The following is a 26060-nucleotide window of genomic DNA, read 5'->3' as shown; positions in this document are numbered from 1 at the left end:
TTCAGGCCAGTCACTCTCAACCCAATCTACGTTACAGAGTTATTCAAGGGAAGATAGGAGGCAGTAATATTAAGCATGTTTGATAGCTTGAGTTGACCAAAATATATAAGAAAGGTGGAATAAAACATTAAAATAATAATAAATGAATGAGTGTTTAGCCAGAATGAGAAAACTTTGATTATTATATAAACACAAGAGGCACTACCACACTCATCTTCCTCATGGAACTGTTCTAATGAAAATTTTGTATGAAATATTGCTTCTAGTAGTACATAAAACAATATTGACATTTTGAGTTTTAATCACTACAGAAGCAGGATTAAAATGAAATGTGAATTTCATATTCTCTTAATTACATGTCTCTTTCAAGGCAAAAAGGCAAACAGCTAATAAGATTTTAAGCACATCATGTAATTATTTCTTTGGTTACAGTTAGTTTATTATCTGGAATGGATGCTATTCTGATCTCATCTTATTTGTGCATCAGCTCGTATCTGCAGTGAACTATCTTCGCTCAAGGAACATTCTTCACAGAGATATAAAAGATGAGAACATCATAATTGCTGAAGATTTCACAATCAAGCTAATAGACTTTGGCTCAGCTGCTTATTTGGAACCTGGCAAAATGTTCTATACTTTTTGTGGTACAATTGAGTATTGCTCTCCAGAAGTGCTATCAGGCAATCCGTATGTAGAATTTTGAAATAACATTTATGTTTCAATAGAGTACATTAGTCTGATGTAGGGGAGAGACTGTACATTAACTCCAAAATTCACATAGGGAAAGACCATGGAAGAGTTCTATCGTATTTAGAATTAGTAAAATGAGCTATGAATATGCTGTCAAGCTATCAAGCAAGCTAAGTAAAAATCTAGGAAATTTTTATGATGTCTAGGTTCAGTCAAACTGGGAAATCATAGCGAATATTAATCCACAATTTTAAATGCATTTAACATTGGGGTTTTTAAGCTGTTAATTATAATTTCCTAGCCTGAAGAACATGATAATTTGTGATTTGTGGCAGATTTCTTGGTTATACCCAGCATGCTTATTAAATTGAAATGTTATTGAAATATAACATGTCTTTTTCATTTTGAATCTCCCTCACTTTTGGGAAACATATGTAACCCGTAATAAAATCTATTCTCAATAATAAAGACAGCTTTAGGGGAAAAAATGAGAAAGGACAGAACAACATGTTGTTTGGTGGAAAGAAGGAATTATATCTGGGCACTACTTTTTAAGTAGTTTCTTTGTATTAAGAACAGGATAGAATAGAATTGGGTTGAAACGTAACATTAAGAAAACCAAGATCATGGCATCCGGCCCTCTCAATTTCTGGCAAATAGATGGGGAAGAAATGGAGGTAGTGACAGATTTTATTTTCCTGGGCTCCAAGATCACTGCAGATGGGGACTATAGCCAAGAAATTAAAAGACGCTTGCTCCTTGGGAGGAAAGCCATGGCAAATCTAGACAGCACACTAAAAAGCAGAGACATCACCCTGTCAACAAAAGTGCGTATAGTCAAGGCTATGGTCTTCTCAGTTGCAATGTATGGCTGTGAAAGTTGGACCATAAAAAAGGCTGAGCGCCAAAGAATTGAGGCCTTTGAACTATGGTGCTGGAGAAGACTCCTGCGAGTCCCTTGGACTGCAAGGCGATCAAACCGGTCAGTCCTAGAGGAGATCAACCCTGACTGCTCTTTAGAAGGCCAGATCCTGAAGCTAAGTTTGTAAAGCCGCCCTGAGTCTTCGGAGAAGGGCGGGATATAAATGGAATAAAAATAAAAATAAAAATAAATAAATAAATACTTTGGCCACCTAATGAGAAGGAAGGACTCACTGGAGAAGAGCCTAATGCTGGGAAAGGTTGAGGGCAAGAGAAGAAGGGGACGACAGAGAATGAGGTGGCTGGATGGAGTCACTGAAGCAGTAGGCGTGAGCTTAAATGGACTCCAGAAGATGGTAGAGGACAGGAAGGCCTGGAGGAACGTTGTCCATAGGGTCGCGATGGGTCGGACACGACTTCGCAGCTAACAACAACAACAGAATAGACAAACAGAATTCTTTATTGGCCAAATGTGATTGGACACACAAGGAATTTGAATAATTTTGCCTGTTACACTCAATGAGCTTAACTATTTAATTCTCTACAGATACTCAGGACCAGAATTGGAAATGTGGTCACTAGGGATCACCCTTTATACCATAGTCTTTGGAGAAAATCCTTTTTGTGAGCTTGAAGAAACAATAGATGCTGTACTACGACCTCCTTACAGTGTGTCAGTTGGTGAGTAGTTCACTAATATACTGTATTTACAAATTGTAAACCAAGGGAAAAGAAAGAAGTTTTTCAGCAAGGTTTTCTATGTAATACAATTTATAGAAAGACTGACCTGTCACCCTCGTAAGAGGAAGGAATCTTTGTTGCTTAATACCTGTCATACATTTCAAGAAATAGGACTCCCAGAAGTTTCTACAAATTTCATTAGGGACATCAGGGTAGTATTATAGAGGGTTAAGATGAAAATAGTATTGGTCACCCTTTGAGGTGTCTTATCTGGATTTAGATGGAAGGAGTGCATTCTCTTTGTTCTGCTTAATCTCTAAATAGTGTTCAGTGCCATCAATCGTTTCTAGATTGCCTATGAAAACTGGATTGAAGCACTGTTCTTCATTGGTTCTGATACTCCTTGAGTGGGCAATTGCAGTTGCTGTTAGTGAAGGAGGAAAGGTTTGTGTCCTTAGACACTTCATTATGGAACAGAGGACCAATGCTATTTCCACAACCATTTGTAGCAATAAGATATAATACATAAACTGTAATATCTAATAAAAGAACATCTAATAAGTATAAAATACTAGGCCTTTTTTGTATATTTGCAGACAGTTAAATTTATTTATACTTATAAATATTTAGCAGTATTTAGAGCCATTGAAGGGGATGTGTTACTTATATCAGATGGTAAATTCAAGAAGATAAAAGTCCTGGACAGATTGTTAATAGCAGTACAATAGTAAAATACCATGCATAAGGAGGGACAGTTCAGAAAAAATGAATATTGAGGCCCATGTAGAATGGCTCTCAATATTACCCATACTGCCTGGGCCCAGTTATTCATTATAAGGAATTTTCTTACAGTGCTTACAGTAAAACATTAATTTTTGTTGGCATCATAGTTCATCTTATATTTAGCCATTTGGGCTTATCTCATACCCAGTCTGAGATTGGATATCTACCAATATACAAGTTTGAACTTTCTATATCTTTGTGTTAGCTTAGTTTTGGCATGGTGAGGTTTAAGGCTGTCAACATGGAGATTTGGAAGCAATTGCTGATTTTAAAAATCACTACCTGATTGGTCAGCTCTGGTATAGCAGAGTAACATCAATACTGCAGGATGTCCGCTCTTGTCATTTGGCCTCTAAATCCAATTCAGTGGGCTGGCTTAGATTTTTGTTAGGTTCTTTGGAACTGTCTGATCCAAATAGAATTGGCCTGACCCTTTTGATTTGGCTAAGATGATAGAACAGGAATCCTGTTCTCTGAGATGTTAGGAGTGTGTATGTTTTGGAAATAAGCCTTCCAAGTAGCAGCCCTTTGGCTCTGGAATAGATTGCCAAGGTTAGAATGGCTGCTTTCTTATTAGCATTTTGAAAAGAAGCAAAGACTACTCCTTTCCAACAGTCCTTTGGCTGGTATTATTTAATTGAGGGCTAACTACCCAGATTTAGGTGACTCCATGATATACTTTCTATTCTGTATTTCAGTACACACTTTATGATTTGTCTCACTTGTGAGCTGCCTAGAAACTCTGGAGGAGGTGGCATAAATTGAGTATGTGTGTGTTATAAGTGAATAGATGTAATTACTGTATGTTCTTCAGACCTTCAGGTTCTAATTACACTTTTCAAACTGTCATGTGTCACAAAGGCTTGCTGACCTCTTCCTATAGATTGTTTCAGGAGGAGAATCTGAAGTATATAAAAAGTGTAAGATAAGAATCACTTAACTCTTATTTCCCTGCTAATACTTTGTTCTGAATTTGTATTCCATGCTGACTTTCCTGTGAGAAAAAACAGTTACATAGTGGTTTTTGTTATGAACACATGCCATTTCAGTGATACTCATTTGCATAGCTTTTGTCTTGCATCATTTTATTCTCATATGGCCTTTGGATGAAATAATGAATTGCAATATCTTAAAACAAAAAAAGAAGTCCATTTCAGGTAGTCATAAAGGATTACAATTTGAAATTATAATTCTTTGGAAATGATATATGCATAGGTGCAGTGTGCCTTATTCAAAGCAGATGATCCTGAAACTGTGATTCTATTGCAGTAGTTTTCAGTATTGAATAGAAGCTATCTTGGGGGGACAAAAAGGAATTACAAATGAAACCGAGAAAGGTAATGAGTAAAAAAATCTTGAAGTGTGCTGGATTTCAATTTGTAAAAATTATTCATCTTACAATTGCATTCAATGAAAGTAGAATAACTGAAAGGCAAGCTGAAGGCTAATATGGAGTTGTTTCTCTTTTCTTTCTTTAGATCTGATGTATCTCCTGTCTGGGCTCTTAAAGCCTTTTCCACAGGATCGGATAACTCTAGAAATGGTCATGCGGGATCCTTGGGTGATCCAACCTGTGAACCTGATGAACTATGCATGGGAGAAAGTATTTACTTGTGGCAAACCAGGTATGAGAAAGGATTCTGAAAGCAGCATTCCTAATTTACCATGAATTCTCAGATGAATGAGATTTACAAAGAATTTTATACATGGGATATTTTGCATTTGACACAGTTGTTTCAAGGTCTTAGCACACATGTGCTAAGATCTTGTGTTTGACATGTGTTTGAAATAAATATCTGTGTAGTGCAGATTTATGTGTGTTTTGCTCATCAGTAAATCTTGTTTTGTTCAGTGACACCTCTGTTACATATACAGAATCACACTAAAATATGCAGTGGCTGGTGAACTGTATTTGCAATTTGGTATTTATTAATATTAATAACTTTTATTTTTAGAAAACAACAGTTTTAAAAGTCATCCTACTGACTGCAATCATGGTGGTATCTGGGCAATCCCAAGCCTGGAGAGTGAGCAGAGTTTTAATGATGAGATCAATAATCATGAACCAGCAAATTCCCAGCTAGCTGGAATTATCTCTTCTGAAGAACGAGAGCCATCAACCTCTTCCCAATGCCAGAATCACTGAAATCTTAACTTTGGACATAATCTTCTTGAGAACTTTAAAAAATACCACAAGGACATCAGTGTGATGAACATAATGAAGCAGCAAAATTACAAGTTCACTCTGCCTCCTGTGAGCGCGTCTGATATGATTCTTTAACTTCGACATATGGGGAATTAGTCTTTGTAGTGCTTATCTACATAAAATATCTGATAAAAAAGAAAAGATAATGATGGGCATATATTTTACCTCCCTAAGAGAGAGCATCTTCCAAAATTTAGCTGATGCATAACTAAAGGAATCATCAGTATTAGTTTCTAATACTCTGTATTTTAGCTTTGTGGATGGTCTTACTTCAGATAAATCCTCACAATGGAGGAAACATTGCACATGTTAAGTTTAAATGCAAGGTCAATACTTTCTTCTAAATGTCAGGACAAAACAAAACGTTTTAGTATGTTAATCAACAACTGCAATGAAACCAGGTATTTATTTTCTAACAAACAACCTTAGCCAGAAGTTTCTGACAGGTGAGTTTTACTTAAAAACTTTTATTATGCTGAAAGAAATAGTCATTAGAAAGTTCTATTGATTTGAGCATTTTTTAAAAAACCCCCACATAGTTTCTGTGGATTATGAATTGGCAATTTAACATTTTATATTTCTTTTTTAACTGTTTAGGAACAATACCTTTCAGATTAGTTTAGCACAGACAATAATTACTTCTCTTTATTGATTGTGTTGCTTGATGGCTTCATAGGCGAACATCTGTATTTGACTAATTCTTCTAAGGAGTATTTCTTTCAATAATGCAATTATCCTTAATATTAATGCCAGTTTGAATGTTATTTCACTAGGGTTCACTTAGAGGGTGTTTCAGTGGAACACATTTCAGTTCTTTTTTTGTTATAGTATGAGGTTGTGACTTCCTTTCTTTCATGGTGAAGAAAGCTATTACTCAATCTATACAGAGAAGAAAATATTTGGAAGAATTCTACTAAGAATGTTTTTATGTATGTTGGTAGTACAGAAAAAGACATCAATAGCTTGCAACAACTACTGACAAATCAGTCTATTTAATATATTCTATCTCTTAATGTCTACTATATCTGGGTATGTATTTCACAGTAGTGTGGGAAAAGTGCAAAATTTTAGATTGACATGGTTCCATGTTATCCAGTTTGCTAAAGAGACCTATATAATAACATTATTACAGAAGGATGCAACTGAAAAATAATCCAAGAGAAGGCCTCACTAGATAATGTCCCCCTTGGGCATAATATCTGGATTTGTCAGATAAAGTTAGACTACAACACAAGTAAGGCTGTGCAAACATGCAAAAAGGTGTTTTGAAACTAATATTTGTTTCCTTTCAAAAGCTGTTCCTGGCTATGTGCACATGTATTATCATGGATAGTTGTTTTGTTGACAATTCTAATGCAAACATTTGTGCACACATGCACAGAATATCTAAGATTACTTCAAAATAATCTTATGAACATTCCAGAGGAGCTGGATGCTTTAAGGAAAATAGGTGCTTTGTTTAGCTAATGTACTTTGTGAAGCACCTCGTTCACTTCTTTTGCACAACCATAATAATCGGATCAATCTGGTATCTTGAATTTTTGCCATAATTTTTGCCATAGTCTATTTTAGACTACCGGTATAAGAACTTTTTGAATTATATTTGCTGTAATTGTGTTAAATCATTTGCTGAAATGAATGAAATACACAGTAGTATTTTAATGTATGTCTCATATTACTTTCTTTTCATAACAGCTGTAATCCAGTACTTTTTTTTGCTGCATTTTTTCCTGCACATTTCCTATTTACAGAAAAAGGATAGAGATATATATTACTTTTATTTTTAGGGAACTCAGGGTGATATATCTGACTCCTTTTTTTTCTCCCTTTCCAATCTCATTTTTCTAAAATATTCAGTTGAGAATGAATTATCCAAAATCACTCAGTGAAATTAGCAATAAAAAAAACTTAAATTAAAAAATAAATTTGTGAGTGCCAACTAAAAGAGAATCAGGAATATCATAACAAGATTTTTTAGGGATGTCATCTCTAGCATCATTTGACCAAAACAAGGAAGGTGTCAGGAGGGACATTCCTTGTGGAGATCAAAGCGCTTTGATTAGAATATAATGTGTAGATATTTTCATTGACATAATTTGACAGACTGCCTGCTACAGTTTTTAAGATGTTTCTTCATTTTTCTATGTTTATCAATATTGCTGTTATATGTCTTGTTTTCCTTCAAAAGGAGGAGTTAAAACAGCCTACAAGGAGTTATCCTCCTTCTACATGGGATTATGCTTCATGGAGAAATAATTGTAGGGGAAATAACTCTTCATTCAGACCATAAATGTTTTTGTTGGTTTCATTGTGAAAATATTGAACTAGCAGAATCTGCTGGAACACACAAACCAGAAAAGTCAGAACATGTCTCACTAGTCCTATAGCTCAGGGACTATTTATGCATTAGCCGTCTTTTTCTTAGAAAGGAAAGAGAATAGTTGAAAAATTCTTCATTTTTATAGACATGCTTGAAGAATATGGGGTAACATTTTTTCACCCAGGATATTTTTCTCCTGTTCAGTATACTTATTAATTTAAGTATGAGAATTTTATTTCCTTTCAAGGAATCCAGGGCTTCCCACAACAAACATCTTCACAACAACCCTATGAGGAAGGTTAGACTGAGATCTTGCTGGACAAAGAAAGCATTCCACGTAATCCAAGAAACTTCATTTTTAAATTATGTTTTTGAATAAGCATAATTAAATCTTACAAAACACAATTTATTGGAATAAAAATTATAAATATATTTCTTAAGAAAAGGGGAACACTATTTTTTTTACATACAAACTTGAGAATTGGCTGAACAGTTCAAATGTTTAAAAAGAATATTGCAATCTGAAGATTGCATACAACAAAATTAATCCTGTATAGTTAATTCTCTTTGCAACATCCATTAAAAGAATATAAAATTTAATAAGTTGGTATGTTCCACAACTAAAAAAAACATGTGCCTTCTTAACAGATAAAAGTCATGCTACATTTTAGACCAAAATGTAGTAATGGGAGAACAAGTCCCAATCATATTAGTTTTATTGTTTTATTCTTCTAAATGAATCCATGGAGTACAGATGTCAAACTCACCATGTAACGTGATGTGTTGCACTTCTTTTTGCATTGCCGGTAATGGGATGGCCGTGGCTTCGGTATGATGAAACTGGCCTGCGGGCCAGCAGTTTGACACCCGTGCCCTAGAGCATTCTCAAAAATGTATAATATTTGTGGGGAAAAATCTTTGAACTTGTGGTTCAAAATATCTAAGTATCTTTAGATTAAGATATTTAAACTCATTTCGAATGTCACATGGTTAGTATCATTTTTATATTGCTTTCAGTTTCAGTTAAAAATTGATTAGGTACATATATAAGATCCACAAATCTTAATAAAGATAAATTTTGGGAAATCAGTATGAAACATGTTAAATCAGAAATATATTGCCCCAGTAAGACATGTAATCAAACTCAGAATAAATTATATCACAGGTTTTACAACTTATATAAATAGGGATATTATATAAAAGAATTGAAAAGCAGAGAGGACCTATGAAAAGCTACAAAGAACCAGCCTTGGATGGAACCATTGGAGGAGCTGCACCAGGGTCTGTCAAAAGCTGGGACGTATGGAAATTGTTGAATAGATTGCACATGAATAAAACAAAATTTAAAGATATTCTGAACAAACGGGGCTATGGTGGCCTCTGCCCTTTGCAATTGTGGGGATATGCAGACATACAGGCAACACATACGCACATTTGTCCTTTGTGTCCTGATCAGTGCACATTTGAGGACCTCATGGCAGTGTGACAGAATGCAATTAATTAGTTTGGGTCAAGATGTTTTAATGTACATATTTTAATCTGGTATTTTATATTTTAAATTTTGTCATAGAGTATGCCTTATTTTAATTATGATGCTTCTAACACAAATAGTGATAATTTAACTCAGTTTAACTTCCCTTCACCTCACTTCAAAAAAAAATGAACCATTCCAATGACGACATTTGAAGCTAGGTTTCCCTGATTCTAGTCCATCTTTAATGTTTTCCCTTCGTGTTTAAATGCTTAAGAGATAGAAAACTGATGCTTTTTGGTGTTGCAAAAAACAATTCAAGCGATGGATATTCCCAAGGTCTTATAGGTCACATTTGTCTTCGTTAAGAGTAAAAAAAAATCGTGATATTTTTTAAAAATGTTCCTGTCGTGCAAAATTGTGGATCTGAAGCATTATTTTTGTGCTGTGGCAATATCAGAAACAGTTCTATAATAGGGACTTCCGGATGGCAAGGCAGCGCCGGAGGCAGCCATTCTTCGGCTGTCAGCCTCGTGTTTCCGTAGAGCTGCCGAAAACAGCGCCGATCAGCTGTTTTGGCAGCTCGGAAGCCCCCTCCTCGGGAGAAGAGGAGGGGGTGAGCGCCCAGGTAGGGGTAGAGCTCTCCGGGGCCGCCAGAACTTAAAGTTTTGGGGGCTGAAGGATTGAGCCCCCCCGAAGCCTGGGCATGCTCCGGACTGCGAGGCGCCTCTGCTCCGGGTTTTTTGGAGCAGAACAGGGCGTTCGCAACCATCCCTGCTAGCAAGGAAGAACTTTTGAGAACGAGGACGCAGGCAGAGCGATGCAGGAGATTTTGGTGAAGATGGTGTTTTGATCTTTAACTCAATGGACTTTGCTGAGATCGTAAGTGGAAGTGCGTAGCTAACAATAGCGGGTGAAAATGGCGGCTATATCTTCTAAAGTTCCTGCACTGGTGCAGCAGTCTTCGCTGCAAACGTTATTGTCCCCTGCACCCGTATTTGCATCAGCCCTTACAGTAAAAGATTTGCAGAATGTGCTGCAAGAGACTATGGAAAAGCAAATAAGACAATTTGCTGAGATAATGGACAAAAAGTTGGAGGAGAAGATAACAGAAAAACTAGCTAAGATGAGAGCAGATATTTTATCTGCATTGCAAGGCATGGCTATATGTATTGAGAATTTGGATGAAAGAGTGGAAGATCTCAGACAAAATGATATTAGACTGGAAGCAAAAATGACAGAAACTGAAAATGTGGTAGAGAAAATTGATTATGATTTGATCTCGACACAGTATTATCAGATGGAGTTTGCTTTAAGGATTAGAGGCCTAAAAGAAAATCCTAAAGAAAATTTGAAGAAAATGGTTTCTGAGGCTTTGGAAGGGGTGCTGGGACGACCAGCAGATGAAATAATGGAAGATATAGATAAAATTTTTCGTGTTAATTCTTGGATTGCAAGACAAAGGAAATTACCCAGAGATGTGGTGGTTTATTTTACAAAGAGAATGATTAGAAATGAAGTTATCCAGGCCTCCTACAACATTGATTTTGTAATTGCTGAGCAAAAAGTTCTGATTTTAAAAGAGATCCCTCCAAGAATTTTAAGAAAAAGGAAGGAATTTGCTTTTTTGACACAAGAATTGAGACGACGTGATATCAAGTTTAGATGGCAGATACCAGTGGGTATGGTGGTGACCTATGAAGGTACGAGGCATTGTTTTACTACGGTGATTCAGGCACGCGATTTCTACAGTAATGTTTTAAAAGCAGCCCCCATACCATTTTTGGAATTTACAAAGAAGAAAGGTGAGAGAGAGTCTCAACGATACAGAGAGAATCTACAAGATGCTGAAGGAATAATACAGACGGATGAGAAAGTTACAGGAGTGGATCAAATTTCAGTATCACTGGAGGAGGCCAGAAATTGGATGAGGCGTGCTGCTTCTAGACGAATGAACCAAGCCTGAAGATTTAGTTGTATAACTGCAGGAGATAATAATGTAATAAGGATTATGGGAACTGAAATTGTTAGAAGGGCTAAATATTTGGGGATATACTTTTCACCCTTATAAAATAACTATGTGTTGTAATATTTTATGTTGCTTTAGTTTTAAGATGATTATGAAAATTTAATTGGGAAGAAGAATAGTTTTTAATAATTGATATAAAGTGATAATAATGTAATAAGGATTATGGGAATTGAAATTGTTAGAAGGGCTAAATATTTGGGGATATACTTTTCACCCTTATAAAATAACTAGGTGTTGTAATATTTTATGTTGTTTTAGTTTTAAGATGATTATGAAAATTTAATTGGGAAGATTTGTAGTAGTGCTTACTGATATTTTGTAGGTTATGATTTGTTATTTGGTTGGTATGTATATTTACGGTGTGATAAGAAGGTGGATATTAATGCTCTGGTGCAACTTTGGGAAAAATTATAGATGAAAGTTAACTTGTAATATTTTTATGGGTAATAATGAAACATGTAATAGAAAATATAAGAATGATGTGATTATATAAAAAATTTTAAGTTTGGAAGTAATGTATGGTATTTTAAGTAGTATAATATATTAGGAGAAGGAAAGGTTGTATAAACTTGGTTTTAGTATGGAAATTTAAAGCCTAGTTGGAAAGAAGAATAGTTTTTAATAATTGATATAAAATTGTTTTATCTGTGATTGTTCTTATTGGGTATTATTGATATTATTGTGGTGGATATTAAATGGATGTTGAATTTAACTATGGTAGTAAGATTTCTAGTAAAAAGGTAAAATTACTGACTACAGAAGAATGGACTGTAAAGGTTTTTTTTTCTCTTCGAGGATATGGTAAAGATCTTAGTGCACCTGGAAGACTATTTGCAACAGAGAGATACTACGGAGCAAATATGGGACTAAAAAGTATTATTTTGCATTTGAATAATTATTGATATGATATATATACGTTTGGAGTTTATCTATATAAGTTAAAGTGCGATAGTTTAAATAGTCTAGGATTGTTTGCATAAGTTAGATTATGATTGTTTGTATTTTTATACCCTGTACTCAGCTCTGGGAAGTCGGGGGGGGGGAGGGGAAAGGGAGGGAGGGGTTGGGGAGGGTTGGGGAGTGGGAAGAGGGGGGGAGGGGATGGGGAGGGGTTTTGTTTTGTTAAAGATAAAATGTGTTGTAAAACTTTTCAATAAAAAAAGTAACAGTTCTATAATCATGCTAATTTATGTAAGCAGATGGACGTAATCTACGACTGTTGCTTCCAAGTAAAATTGAAATATACATAAGGAACTGTAGCACAAATGTTCGTTTTTGTCATTTTTCTGCAATATAGTGACCGAAACGATTTGTTTTCTGGAGATGTAATCGGATACGTTCAGGTAGATCCTATATAAGCAATATGAATATTCATAAGAATCGGACTTTTACTCAAAAGGACTCTACAAATATCAGGTGTGATACGCCCTTAACTACTCTCGGGGAAGATAATCGAGCACTCCACCTGTTCACATTTCTGATTTGGCCCTGCCGGGTCTTCATTCACAACCTTTCACAACTACTTCAAGGTATTTCTATCCGCCCTTCTGTTGCCCCACGGAACGTTTTTTTTTTCATTTCCAGCTTCCGTTTCGGTAGGAAAGCGTTTACACGAACACCTTCCTCTTTCGTTTTCTCTACCTTCCCAAGCAGCGAAAGCAGTGAGAGATGCCGAATATGAAATTAGCAATCCGCTATTGGCGCGTGAGTACGCTTCGTATTATCAGTTTCTCTACCGAAAAATAATTTGTGAACAAAAACGCGAATTACTGTATTTTCATGGATTATAAGTAGACGTAGGGAAAAGTACTCCCCCCGATGAGTTCGCATATACTTCACCGTGTCCTGTATGAACGCAGCAAGTGTAATTTATAATCATGGTTTACGATTGAGTGATAACATAAATCAAGCCAATTGTGGCTCATCAGACAATAATCCCTCAACACTATTGGTGTTTTAAGTGCTATTTCCCTTTTACGCATGGATGAGAGGGAAGCAGACTCAAGTCTATCTAATCATTTCAACCTAATGCTTTCCAACGATGCTATCACTTCATCCACACAGGGTATATGGTCACGTGAGCAGAGAGGATGGCTTTCATCCTCTCTGCACTGGTTTATCTTTCCTGTCCGTGGTAAAGGGGCGAGTTCGAGCAGGAATTCCTATTCATGTGTCAGACTGTTAAGATCACAATCTGGTTTTCATTCATTCAATGTATGTGGAGATTTCAAAGACATTAAAATGTATATTTACTACATATATGGCTGTATGTATGGTGTTTAGAAGCAAATAACATTTAATGTAATTTATAGAATTGTTTATGAAGATCAATTTTTAGTACACCTTGCATATCCAAATTAAAAGCAAAATGGGATTATTTCTTATGTAAATGTACACTGAATTGCAGATGTAATCTGAAATTAGTCTCCTTTTTCGATAGCAAACTAGTTTAAAATTCCTATTCAACCTGAAGCATATATTGTATTGTATAAGTTAAGTGTTTATATTTACATATGTTCTTTGGTAGTGGTTAGGTTGTGGGGACACAATATGCTAGACTTGGCTAAAATGGAGCCACTGTGTTTTAATATGCTGTAGAACAGTCAGGTGTTTTTTTATTTGGATACAATATGTCATTTGAATATAGCAATCTTAATGTTTTAACCTGAGTTTGGGGCCACATTTGTGTGAATCACTATTTTTTACTGTAGATAGTTCAAGATTAAAGTCTGGGTATTTTACATTTCAATTTTGATAGTATGCAATGAGATCTTTATAGAACAGTATGATGTTTTATGTTTTATAAGTATTAATATGGAACGTTTTATCTTTCAAACAGACTAGGGCACCAACCTATTCTGAAAAGCTGTAGAAATATTATTTGGAAAAAATTGCTTCTCAAGTGTTGCCTACAGAATAATATTTTTCATTTAAACACTATTTTGAAATATATATATATATATATATATATATATATATATATATATATATATATATATATATATATATATATATATATATATATATATATACACACACACACACACACACATATACATACATACATATATATATATATATATGCATATGTGTGCGTGTGTATATGTATATATGTATGTATATATATGTGTGTGTATATGTATATATGTATTTGTTTTCGTAGATTTTCGCGGGTGTCTGTATGTGTAGATCTAGAGTCTCGGGTTTCTTCCCGCGTTCCTTTCATCTTCAGAAAGTTGTGGCGACGTTTCGACGTTTCGACGTTCAGAAAGTTGTGGCGACGTTTCGTCGAAACGTCGCCACAACTTTCTGAAGATGAAAGGAACGCGGGAAGAAACCCGAGACTCTAGATCTACGTATATATGTATGTATATATGTGTGTGTATATATATATATATGTAATATATATGTATATGTTTATATGTATGTGTGTGTATATATGTGTGTGTGTATGTATATATATATTACTACTCAATGTTTGATAATTTATGCAGAAAAGTTTTTTTGTTTTGTTGTTGACCCAAACCAAGAGATTTCTCTCCCACCTATTATTTGTGAACATATTTGGCATTTGTGATTTAAATTAGGCTTAAAAGTGGTTATATTCATTATAAACTGTAACACTTTTTGAATAACTGTTTCTGTAGTGACAAATTTAGTGGTCTGAAATACAGGGATATTGTAATTAAATACCTCAAATAAGGTAAATTGGGAGGCGAGTTATATTAACTTTAATATTTGATAAATTATGGTGTGAGAGTGGTTTTAATTTAGTTTTGGCAAGTATCTTTGATCTGCTGGCAACTATACATGTTCTTTCCTTTAAAATACAATTATGCTTGCTTTTTTAAATCTATTTTTGCAGATTTTTGAGAAATACAGCGTTCCCCTCTTTGCCTATGACTATATCCATTTACCTTCTGTCAGTGTATTACCAGTTACCTTTTGGTGGTCTCATCAATACCTAGATTGCAGATTGATTAGTACCAGGTCTTTTGTACAAAGCAAAAAAGGCCTGCCCCCTTATAGGTCAAACTATGAGTGCTCTCCAAACCCCCAAGAAACTTTAATTAATACACCAGTAGAAGAAGTAAAAGCAACTGATGCGGACCATTTGAAACTAGAAGAGGACACAAGTGCTTATGTTAACCTGGGATTCAGTCCTGCTGAGATAACACAGCTATTTAGTTTGCAGCTGGATGTACCATTTCAGTCAAAATTGACTGCAATTTCAGAATTACTCTTATTGGGTTTAAGCATAACCACAGTACTGAAGACCTTAGAAAAGAAGCCTGAACTGCTGAGAATGTCACCAAAACATTTGAAGGAACGTGCAGATCTTCTGAGGAGACTTGGCTTAGATGCAGGTAATGCTCTCCCTGAATTGTACAGTTACTGAATTTATACACTGAATTGAGTGGATTATTTAGTTCTGATTTGTTTAGATTCTGTCCACCATACATTCAGTTTTCCTGTCCCTTATATTAAGGAAAATGTTCATGTTCAGTGAATCATACACAGTCGACGGATATTCTTCAAATTGCTCCAAATAGCTACATATGTTTCTGGATCAATTCCTTAACCTACACTGAATTTCTTATATATAGGTGCCAATTGCTTGCCAAAACAGAATATTAGGATATTTTACCCACCATCTTTCATTTCAGTATAACCTTTTTTGCTGCCAGAATAAACGTTTGGGGGTTTGGTGGGCGTCTCAAGAGGAATAAAAAGTCTAGAGTAGTGCTGTCACTATACAAAATGGGGTTATTTTGCCATACACGCAAACACACACTTCTGGGGGAAATCCTAGAATTGGGCTCAACAAGCGCTTTAAGCTTCTGTTATGCTTAAACATCTATTTTGATATTTTTTACTGGTTTTTGAAATTATGTTGAAATTCAGTGGTGAAAAGATTGAGGTCCGATGTCCTGGGGCCATAGGGGGAAAAGATACTTAGTGAAGGTGATTTGTTTACTAGCTTCATTTGAAAGGTAAGAGTAAAATTATACATTTTCAAATGGTTATGGCATAGATTATAAAAAAGGGAAAATAATCAAATCACTAAAATAATGATTTGTATCTTTAAAATGTTTGCTCAGTGAAATGTTTTTAAAATCAAATAGAAAAAGGATAATTCATCTTTCAAGGATAAGTCACATTTCATTCAGGCTCTTTTTAATGGAATAATCAAAGAAAGTTCTATTTTTGGTTGTTTGTAAATACGCGCACACATATCCATGCATCCATTTACACACACACAGACACACACACACACACACACACACACACACAACATTTATGCTCCGTATATCAGGAATTGTAAGCAATGGCCAATGTGGAAATATTTCACATTGAAGTAACTGTGGTGGCACAGTGGTTAGAATGCAGTGTGTAAGTCTAAGTACTATTGCTATTGTTGCTCTAAGAGCAGTAAATTAAGTACATAACTGGGATAATGTAGTAATATAGACTCAGAAGTACTCCAAATGCATTGATTAGAGAGAACATGCTTAGGCATTATGTGAAACACTTGGGAAAAATTATATCTTAAAAATATACTAGTTTGCTCTTAATATTGCTAGGGATACATGGGTTTGATTAAAGAGAAAGAATAGAGGATTTTAGTCAGCACTATCTTATCTTTTCTCCTTTTAATAGGCAGCGTTAACCATGTGGCAATACATTTTCCAAGTATCTTTACAATGCCACACAAGAGAATCAAAGCCCTAGAGAATCTCCTTAAAGAAAAATGTCTCTTCACAATGGCACAAGTATCAAAAATTCTACGAACGAGTCCACAGCTCCTTTTAGAAGAGTTAAATGATGTAGAATACAAATTCCAGGTATTTGCAGAACAACTTTGCTGATGTCAGATTTTCTATTGTTGAATTTGATCAATTCAGTAAATAAATATGCTTTATTAAGAGATTTCATATAGTAAGACATTTCAATATGTTTTCAGAATGTGATTTTTTTTAACAATTGCATTTATCACTCTTTCAAATATTGTCTCTAATAATATAATTGTTAGAAAATTTTGTTTCTATGCACTTTGTTTTTTGCTTATTAAAATTTATTATATGGATCCTGAGAAATATCTTATCTATTGAATCTATGTTATATTTCTTGCTTTTGAAGATATGATGAAGACTTTGGCCTCATGTCTTATTTCAGGGAAGCTTGCTTTCTAACGTTTGACTTCACCAAACTTTAACTGTATTTTTTTCTTGTCATTTTTTTAAAACCAGAACCGTCCATTGTTATACCTTTTTTTCTAACAATTGCCGAAAGTACATGAGTCATAAAGTCCAGATCACGGGAAATAATTGTCCCACTCTACTCTGCCTTGGTCAGACTTTATACTTGTGGAACTAACTGCTCGTGAAATGGCACAATTCTTCCTATTGGAGATCTTCAAATAGAGACTTGATTACCTAAAATGCTTTAGCACATCCTCTACTGAGAAAGGGTTTGGAACCTATGAGTTGTCAGACTCCTTCCAGGTCTATGATTTACTAATTCTGTGAAATTTTACAATAACCCATTTTCTCCTGGATGGCTTACTCTGTTCATATTTTTATTTCCACAGCCATTTTTTTTATTAAAATTGCCAAATCCCCTTTCAACATAAACACTCACATGCCTTGGAAGTTAGAAAGCTAGTTATCAGCTTGATTTGTCTGTAAAATAGTGGGGCAAAATACAGGAAATAGTAAGGAATAGTAGAAAAAATACAGCTAAAGAAAGTTAGCAATTAAAAAACAAAGCACTCCCATCTTTAATCCATAATCTACCACAATATGGATTGGTTACTTGGATTTCAACTCCATTAGCACCAATTATCATAACTAATTATAATGCTTGAATTTTAACACATATAGCAGTTTCAATTCCTTCACATCCCAATTGATTCTCAGATTTAAAATAAAAGTATATTTTATGTGACAAAAACCCCTAGAGCAGAGGTTCCCAACCTTTTGGGCACCAGGGACTGCTTCTATGGAGAAAGGTTTTTCCATGGACCGGAGAGTGCATGGTTTTGTGTGCTGCCTGCATCCCATGGGTGGGGCTTTGCTTGTTTGTGTGGACTGGTTGCTGTCATGCTGCAGTCCGGTACCGGTCCACAGACTGGGGGTTGGGGACCCCTGCCCTAGAGCTAATTTTCTTGTACACATTTCATGCCTGAATAAAGAAAGATTTTTCCTGCAGACTGCAAGTTGTGCCTGTATATATTAAGAGCACAACCTTCTTGAAACTAACACACAATTTTGTGTACTTCTGTGCTGAATTGTGTCCTTGACTTACGTTCTTTGTATTACCATGTTAGTGTTTATTCTTTCACTTCATAATTTCTGTTTTTTAGTTTGCCTATTTCAGGATGGGAATTAAACATGGAGAGATAGTGCAGTCTGGTTTCTTCCAAGCATCGCTGGCTGAAATAAACAAACGAATACATTTTTTGGAGCGCTTGGGACGCTATCAAACTCCTGATAAGAAAGGACAGACCCAAATTGTCAATCCGAAACTGAAAAGACTTATTAGAGCATCTGAACAGGATTTTGTGACTGAAATAGCCTGTTCCACAATTGAAGAATATGAGGTCTTTAAGAAGTTGCTGGCTGATGAAGAAGAGCAGAGGAAGCAACAGGAGGAAGCAATGGAAGAATTATCAGATTCAGATGATGATGATGATGGAGCTGATTCTGAATAATTTTGCAATTAGAAGTTTTTTCTATCTGGTAGTAGTAGTAGTTGCTTGCCTTTTTAAGATAGGAAGGAGGGGGCTGATGGATACTTCTGATAATAGAGAAATGAATATTTTTAAATGAGTTATTAAAAAATAAAAGGCAGTAGGGAAATCAAATTCAAAATATCAATTCATAAACATGGCTTTAAATAAAGTTTCTAAATGGTAGCCCTGTTTGAAAAGAAATGTTTTTTTTTTAAATGCAATTTTTATAGCTAACTCCAGGAATCCTTTCATTCTTAAAAACAAAAAGATGAATGACTTTGAAATAAAATATATTTAGTCTAAAATGAAAAAAACAAGGTAACTTTAATAAAATAAAACCTTTTTACTTTATTGGTGCATTACATACGCCTTGATCTGACTACAGAGTATTGGATTGATAAAGGTCCTCTTCTGCCTTAAGACAGTCTCTGGGAAAAAACTGACAAACAAGGAACAAGCAATAAAGATCTTTCATACCCTTTGTCTTTTGCAGATACTATTTTAAAAGTTTACTTTGGATTTTTAAAAATGTAATAATTTGGTGCTACCCTTCATTCTCTTTATTCTTGGAAACTTTAATAGCTTCATTAAAAGGAGAGATGGTTCCCATAAGCCAAATACGTAGCGTAATTGAAGTGCTAAAGTAGTTGTTCAAAATTCCAAGGATTTCACTTCCTTCTTCCTCTCGTAGTCTTCCCAACGCACATTTTCTGCTGACATGCTCAGTTCTCATTTGGTTATTTTTTTTCCACATTCTGCCACAATCTTAAGTTTTTACACAGTAATTCTCTTAAGCCTGGTGCTGGCTCTCGTGTGCAGGTTGTGTTACTGTAGGGCACATCTAAACATCAGAAGTAAAGGGAACAATGCACCAGTTTAACCAGGTAATATAAAGGGATGTGTGAATATTGACTGTAGCAGACGACTACTGGGTTTTTAAAAGTTGTAATTCTACATTTTTAATGCAATCTGTAGCCCTTTAGTGTTGTGCCATCCCCATCAGGGAAACGAATCACAAATGGACAGTATTACCCATTACTCACAGCACACATAAATAACTTACGTAGGAATGCAGCTAAGCATCTCTTGATGACTTCTAGGGTTTTTAAAATTTATTTATTTATTTCTTATACCACCCATCTCCCCTACAAGGTGACTCTGGGCAGCTTAAAAGTTATAAGACAAGTACAAACTAGTTAAAATATTAAAAGATTGAGGGAACTTTGGAACCACTTTGTGCTACGGTATTTCTGCCAATAGCAAGGTTATTGTCTTTCCAATTAGAAAAATATCCCCTTTTCAATATGCTCCTCTATGCTAAATAAACAACATTTACAGCTCTTAAGATTTGCCATGACTTACGTTGCAGGCAACGGATGCACCTTTTCTGCAATAATCCAATACCTGCCAGAAGAGTAATTTAAAACTATGACTCTCTAGTTGTTTTATAAAATACAATATATGTCTATTTAAACACAACCTTATAGTTTTTAACTAGTCATACGGTTCACAAAGGCTAGGTAATAGTAAGGTTTTTTTTTGGAAGGCTAGTCATCGTGTTTTGCAAAATAAACACCACTGAAGATGGATGAAAGCCTTTTTTTCCCCATTGGCATCACAATTTTGTCTTTTAAGAATATCAAAGGAAACACTTTACCTATTAAACATTAAGGTTTTCAGGAAAATTCTTTATGAAAGCATAGAAACTATCATAAACAGCATTTGAAGGCAGAACAACAAAAAGCCTGTTTGGCTTTTGTAAAAGACAGGCAGAGTGCTCTGTTGCTGCTGCTGCTGCCAGTTTTTTCTTCATTATTCTAATTTATGAAGTGCTAATAATTTGTTAGTAAGGAATTGAGGGAGTTGGTTGAAAAAAAGATAATTTTTCATTTATATTAATTTTGCAAAGCAACAAAAAAAACACCAAGGGGATCAATTTCCGAGGCAATAAGATTTGTTTTTAGGTTATAAAGAGAACACTTTTTTCCAGGACTCAGGTTTAACGCAGTCCATTAATCATTATATGTCCAAATCTCAAATACTGTTAAGCTTGAGTACTGTTCTGCAGGTAGCTTGCAAAAGAACTTTTACTCAACTTATATGAAGAAATTAAATCCTATGATGAAAAGCTGAAAATGAGTGTTATTATAATCTTGCTGAAGAGAAGGGGCTATATGGCAAACATCTCTTGAACAAAAAAGGTAGAAAGTCCTTTGTTTCAGCTAAGTTCCTCTCCCCTTTAAAAAAAAATCAGTTAACTGACATGAAGCTATTGTGTCCTTGGGATGAAGTATATAGCTGAAGACAATCTAGATTGTTCAGTACTGCAGATACTGATGTAATTATTCTCAATTTCATGCCAAATATTTGCATTTTGATTGTAAATTAATAAATGGATTTGTTCTCTATTCACATTGCAATTAAAATCTGTAGCAGATCACTGTTATTCAGCATTCCTTGAGGGCAGTTCCTTCGTACTCCAAAAGCAAGTAGGATCATGGTGAGGAATTCTGTTGGTACAACAACTCTTGACACTCATCAGTAGAAGAATTAATGGAGGGAATCTTCCTCTTCCATTTAAGGATTGAGAAACAACCTTAAATGAGAGACTGTTTTCCATCAGCCATTATCAAATGAGCACTGACTTTTCATTTCTTCATAGGGAAGCAGAAATAAAATCTGTAATATAATATATTAAAAAGGTGAGGCATACTGCCGGTGAATAAACCTTAAAAAAGGTGATTTGCAGCATATGAGACAACATACAAAGCACCTGTTTTTAAACTGAACCAATGAATCATTTGCAAGACTCACATGGCTACTTTGTGAGCTGTTCCTAGCTGTCTGCACATGTACATGCATGCAGCTAGGAGCATTTTCCAGAGTAACTGCATGAATAATTTGGCTGCTTTAATGATTTGAAAAGATGCATTCTTATATATTATGAAGCCTCATTTTGCTCAGTTTTGCTTAGCTCTATAATACAAAAAATGTAAATGTAATGTATAATATATATAATGTTAGGTAAAGGTAAAGGGTAAAGGTTCCCCCGCACATGCGTGCTAGTCGTTTCCGACTCTAGGGGCCGGTGCTCATCTCCGTTTCATAGCCGAAGAGCCAGCGCTTGTCCGAGGACGTCTCCGTGGTCATGTGGCCGGCATGACTAGACGCCAAAGGCGCACGGAACGCTGTTACCTTCCCACCGGAGTGGTCCCTATTTTTCTACTTGCATTTTTACGTGCTTTCGAACTGCTAGGTGGGCAGAAGCTGGGACGAGTAACAGGCGCTCACTCTGCTACGCGGCACTCGGGATTCGACCCGCCAAACTGCCGACCTTCCGATCAACAAGTTCAGCGTCCTAACCCACTGAGCCACCGCGTCCCTTATATATAATGTTACATACATATAAATATTGAATATGTTCTCATGAATTTTCTTATTCCTGATTTTTTCAAATTAAAAAACAGTCATTATTTGCATGCATTGCTAATTCCATTCCATTCACAAGATATTTTGTGGCATTCAATGAATATAAATACAGTTTCCTTCTAGTGTTTGGCAGGCTATCAATATCTTACAGGTTCTTCAAAAAGGAGATATAAATATTTGCTCATCAATGATGCTTTACCCATGGTTTAAGCTATGGGGAATTATAAAATGAGCCCAGACACTTCCTGTCCAAGGAACTCTGATTTATTAAGTATCTAAACTCCATGGTTTAGCTGGTATATCAGTTAATGGAATCCTCATTCCCAACCATTGCCCAATAAAGATACTTACTGTGGTTTCAGTGCCTGTTGATTTGTTTTCTGAAATAAGAGAAAATTTAATATATGACAATTTATCTTACACAGTAACTTATTTCTAAGAACTTCATTATTCTAATGCCCCTTAATTCCAACAGTGTGTTAGGCAAAAGAAGGGACAAAGAAACAACAAAGTATTGAGTAAAGTATTCAGGATCCTTCATAAGTGATTCTTGGAGACTGCTTGGACAAGTCCCTATGGTTTTCTTGTCAAGGTTTTTCAGAAGTGGTTGCCATCATCTTCCAAGGGATGAGAAAGAGTGATTGGTTCAAGGTCACCCAGCTGGCTTACAATATCGAAGTCCCCCATAAATTAACATCCAGGTTGTATGGTGTTCACCATACTGTTAAAAATTGTAATTGGTACTATGAGAAATTGGAGGTTAGACATTCTTAGGATTTCTTCCCCAATGATGGCTTATAAAAACTACATTTGTTTTACCTGCTGAGTGCCTTATTTGTTACAGTACTCTCACAACTCTCCTTATAGCAAATGTCCTGATGCACTTTGTAGACTCTCTTGTATCTGATAGGAAAAACAAACATATATCAAAGAATGAAGGGAAATTCGACCATAAAGAGGTATAGTGTGGGTTGTAAATTAAATCCCAGAGCTTAAATCTCTTGGATTTTTTTTTTACTGTGCAAGAGTAACAATCCCTTAGTGCCTTAATAAAACCCCAGGCCATTAACAAAGACATTGCTCACATTTCCCCCAAAGCCTCAGCAGAGTCAGGCAACCTGCAGTTTCCTCAAAACCATATTGCCAATTTTTGATGGTGCAATTGGTGAAAGTTAATACTATCTTGCTATTTTTGAGGCAGAAAAATGATAGTTGTAGTATAAATCTAAAATAGCCTTAATTCTGTTGAAAAGACATGTCTCCTCCCCCCCTCCTCCCTGGGCCTCCTATGGAAAAAAGCGAACAGGCAGGTTGGAATAAAAAGCAGACGGCGTCAGGGAAATCTGAAGTTTGATATGTGAAGGAAAAAAAATGCTCGAGACAATACTTACAGATAATGGCAAACACCTCTTTCCCAGACTGGAAAAGGTTTTGTTTCAGAGTATAGCCGAGTACAAGACTGAGGCACTTTTTTACAAGCTGAAGGGGAAAAACATTACATACTGAGGACATTTCAATAAATAGAGATAAATATTTGGATCTAATTTTTGCGCAAATCAGACAAATTATTCAGAGCAGTGCCAAGGAATTAAACTGTTCTTATGTGGGGGGAAAAGTATATCTTGAAAGAGATATGAAGAGCGAAAACACACCAATAACAGAAGTACGTGTTACAACTTGATTGTACAGTATGTTAGTGCAGTTTGCTCTCGGATAATAAAATATCCTATACCAATAGAGTTGTATGGAATTTCTGTAGCAAACAAGGCAAGAACAGCTTTTGTAAAGCATGTGAATGTCATCTCAAATGAAGAATGTTGGTGCTTTTTACATCCTTATGTTTGTTTTAATTCTTTTTTTCTTGTGTTCAATCATGTCTGATTCTCAAAAACTGCTTGGACAAGTCCCTGCAGTTTTCTTGGCAAAGTGTTTCAGATGTGGTTTGCCATTACCTCTTTCCTAAGGTTGAAAGAATGTTGACTGGCCCAAAGACGCAAAGGTCTGCTTTATAGCCTGATGCCTCAATCACTGCACTAAACTGGCTCTCATAAATTTAGAATTTTTAATAAAGCTCAGCATCATAATTATGCATTATTTTAATCAACACAGCCACAAAAACTTCTCTCTCTCCTCCCAGTCACAGTTCTGGCCACAGATACACAATTACAAATTGTGCTATGCAGACATATTTCCTATTCCCTAATGGCAATACTGAAATAGCAATTCCACTCCATAAAGTAAGCTTGCAGCAATTCAACCTTTGCTCAGTTTCTATCCATATGTCTACTTAATTATGTAAATCAGTAGCTATGTCTATAGTCTCTTTTTCCATTAAAAAAGATGGAGACCTATATTTTGTAAAATGAGTAATCTGAACTTATTGTTCTGTACCAGCCTGCTACCGGCCCTGCAGAAAAGGCAGGGACAACCCCTTTTACAAGAAGGCAAGAGGCTGGAACTAAGCCTACCAAATTTATGGATACAAAAGCAAACAAGACACGAACCATGAAACAGGAGCTATTCAAGCGGTTGCCTTCAGCAAACCAGCCCTCCCACGCATTCCCCTTTTATACAGTTCAGGGCGTGGCTTCTCTCTGCCTCCTTCCGAGGTGCCCCATTGCCTTCCTCTGTTTACTCCTGATTGACTGCCTCCTGCGTCGGGCATCCTTGAACAGGGCCAGCTGTGGGTCATCTTCATCCACGCTGTCAGGCTCACACAGCTGGGTCTGCGTCGTGACCAGGTGGGAGGGGCCTGGCTGAGGGCTCTCATCAGCAAGCTCTCCAACCCCCTCAGCAAGCTCTTCAACACCCCCCTCCTCCTCTTGAGTCCTCCGACCCAACTGCCGAACCCACAGGCTGACCCTGAATCACAACACTTATATCACACTTCCATAATCTTCACAGTGGCCTCCTTAATTCACTGTGACTTACTCTAAGGTAAGATGTTTGATGTCTGTTATACCTAGTTTAAATACAACCCCTTTCTCTAGACTACTCTTGGTGGCATAATTTCATTAAACAGATTATAAACAGTATAAAAACACAAAGGAAAGGGCAGAGTTGGGAAATAACTTTCCGGGAAGAGACCAGATTTGTCATAAGTTTATATACACACCTTATTTCATCTTTTCAATATCTACTATTACTTTCCAATGATGCCCCAAACTGATACTCTCCATGTATGATTTTTAATGTTAATTTATAGGTCAGAAATAGATTTCATGAATAAAACGTAGTTTGTAAAGTCAATATTTTTCTTTTATGCATTTGTAGCAATCATAATTAGATTCTATATGTAGAATCTATAACTATGCAAATCTTACTTCCTCTTCCAAGAATATATTTTTTTCAGTTCATGGGAAAAAACATAGCCATATAGCAGACTGACATGCCAACAATACTTTCCAGGGATTAGTGGCCCATATTAATGGCTTTATCAGTTCCCGAAGTCTGATGAACATTACATTTACGACAAGGGCACGGGCACTTGTGTTCTTTAGGCCAGAAAGAGTTTTTTCAGTACAGCAGCAAATTTTTCCTATAGCCCATAAATCTATTTCTTCCCCTATTTCCCCATGCAGATTTTTAACTCGACACTGAAGGATATCCTTCCAGTCTATGGATAAACTTCTATGCTGTTTTTATCGTGCACTGTTAAACATCACTTCTAATTCTGTATGTAAGTTTTTCATCCCTTTTAAAAAGAGGAGCAATGCTTGCAGGTCCAGGCAGTTTCCTATGACTCCCCCACTTTTTTTTTCTTTCTTTTTCTCCCTCTTAGTAGCATGTGGCAAA

At 35.7% G+C, this 26060-nt stretch overlaps 3 protein-coding genes across 3 annotated transcripts in view; 2 read left to right on the top strand and 1 right to left on the bottom strand.

The window, feature by feature from the left end:
• Positions 1-6943, top strand: part of PASK (PAS domain containing serine/threonine kinase) — a gene marked incomplete at its 5' end in the record, with an annotated part of 31991 nt that extends 25048 nt beyond the window's left edge. Inside the window, 4 exons of the mRNA XM_081328547.1 lie at positions 488-687; positions 2159-2292; positions 4554-4700; positions 5031-6943. Coding sequence (XP_081184673.1) covers positions 488-687; positions 2159-2292; positions 4554-4700; positions 5031-5221 — 672 coding nt within the window. The 3' untranslated portion in view covers positions 5222-6943. The remainder of the gene's footprint in view (positions 1-487; positions 688-2158; positions 2293-4553; positions 4701-5030) is intronic.
• Positions 6944-12696: 5753 nt separating this feature from the next.
• On the top strand, positions 12697-19317 carry MTERF4 (mitochondrial transcription termination factor 4). Its single transcript, XM_081329804.1, has 4 exons — positions 12697-12805; positions 14967-15468; positions 16763-16947; positions 18468-19317. The coding sequence occupies exons 1-4, from the start codon at positions 12770-12772 to the stop codon at positions 18813-18815; spliced, it is 1071 nt and encodes a 356-aa protein (XP_081185930.1). The 5' UTR covers positions 12697-12769; the 3' UTR covers positions 18816-19317.
• Positions 19318-19541: 224 nt separating this feature from the next.
• The window catches only part of SNED1 (sushi, nidogen and EGF like domains 1), a gene marked incomplete at its 5' end in the record, with an annotated part of 74545 nt that continues 68026 nt past the window's right edge, over positions 19542-26060 (bottom strand). Inside the window, 4 exons of the mRNA XM_081329803.1 lie at positions 19542-21515; positions 22617-22645; positions 23085-23168; positions 23657-23744. Coding sequence (XP_081185929.1) covers positions 22624-22645; positions 23085-23168; positions 23657-23744 — 194 coding nt within the window. The 3' untranslated portion in view covers positions 19542-21515; positions 22617-22623. The remainder of the gene's footprint in view (positions 21516-22616; positions 22646-23084; positions 23169-23656; positions 23745-26060) is intronic.

This window comes from Vipera berus (genome assembly GCF_964194415.1).
Source record: "Vipera berus genome assembly, chromosome: 5".
Taxonomy (NCBI): domain Eukaryota; kingdom Metazoa; phylum Chordata; class Lepidosauria; order Squamata; family Viperidae; genus Vipera; species Vipera berus.
The sequence above is the reverse complement of the archived record's forward strand: the minus strand, read 5'-3'. Positions and strand labels throughout refer to the sequence as shown.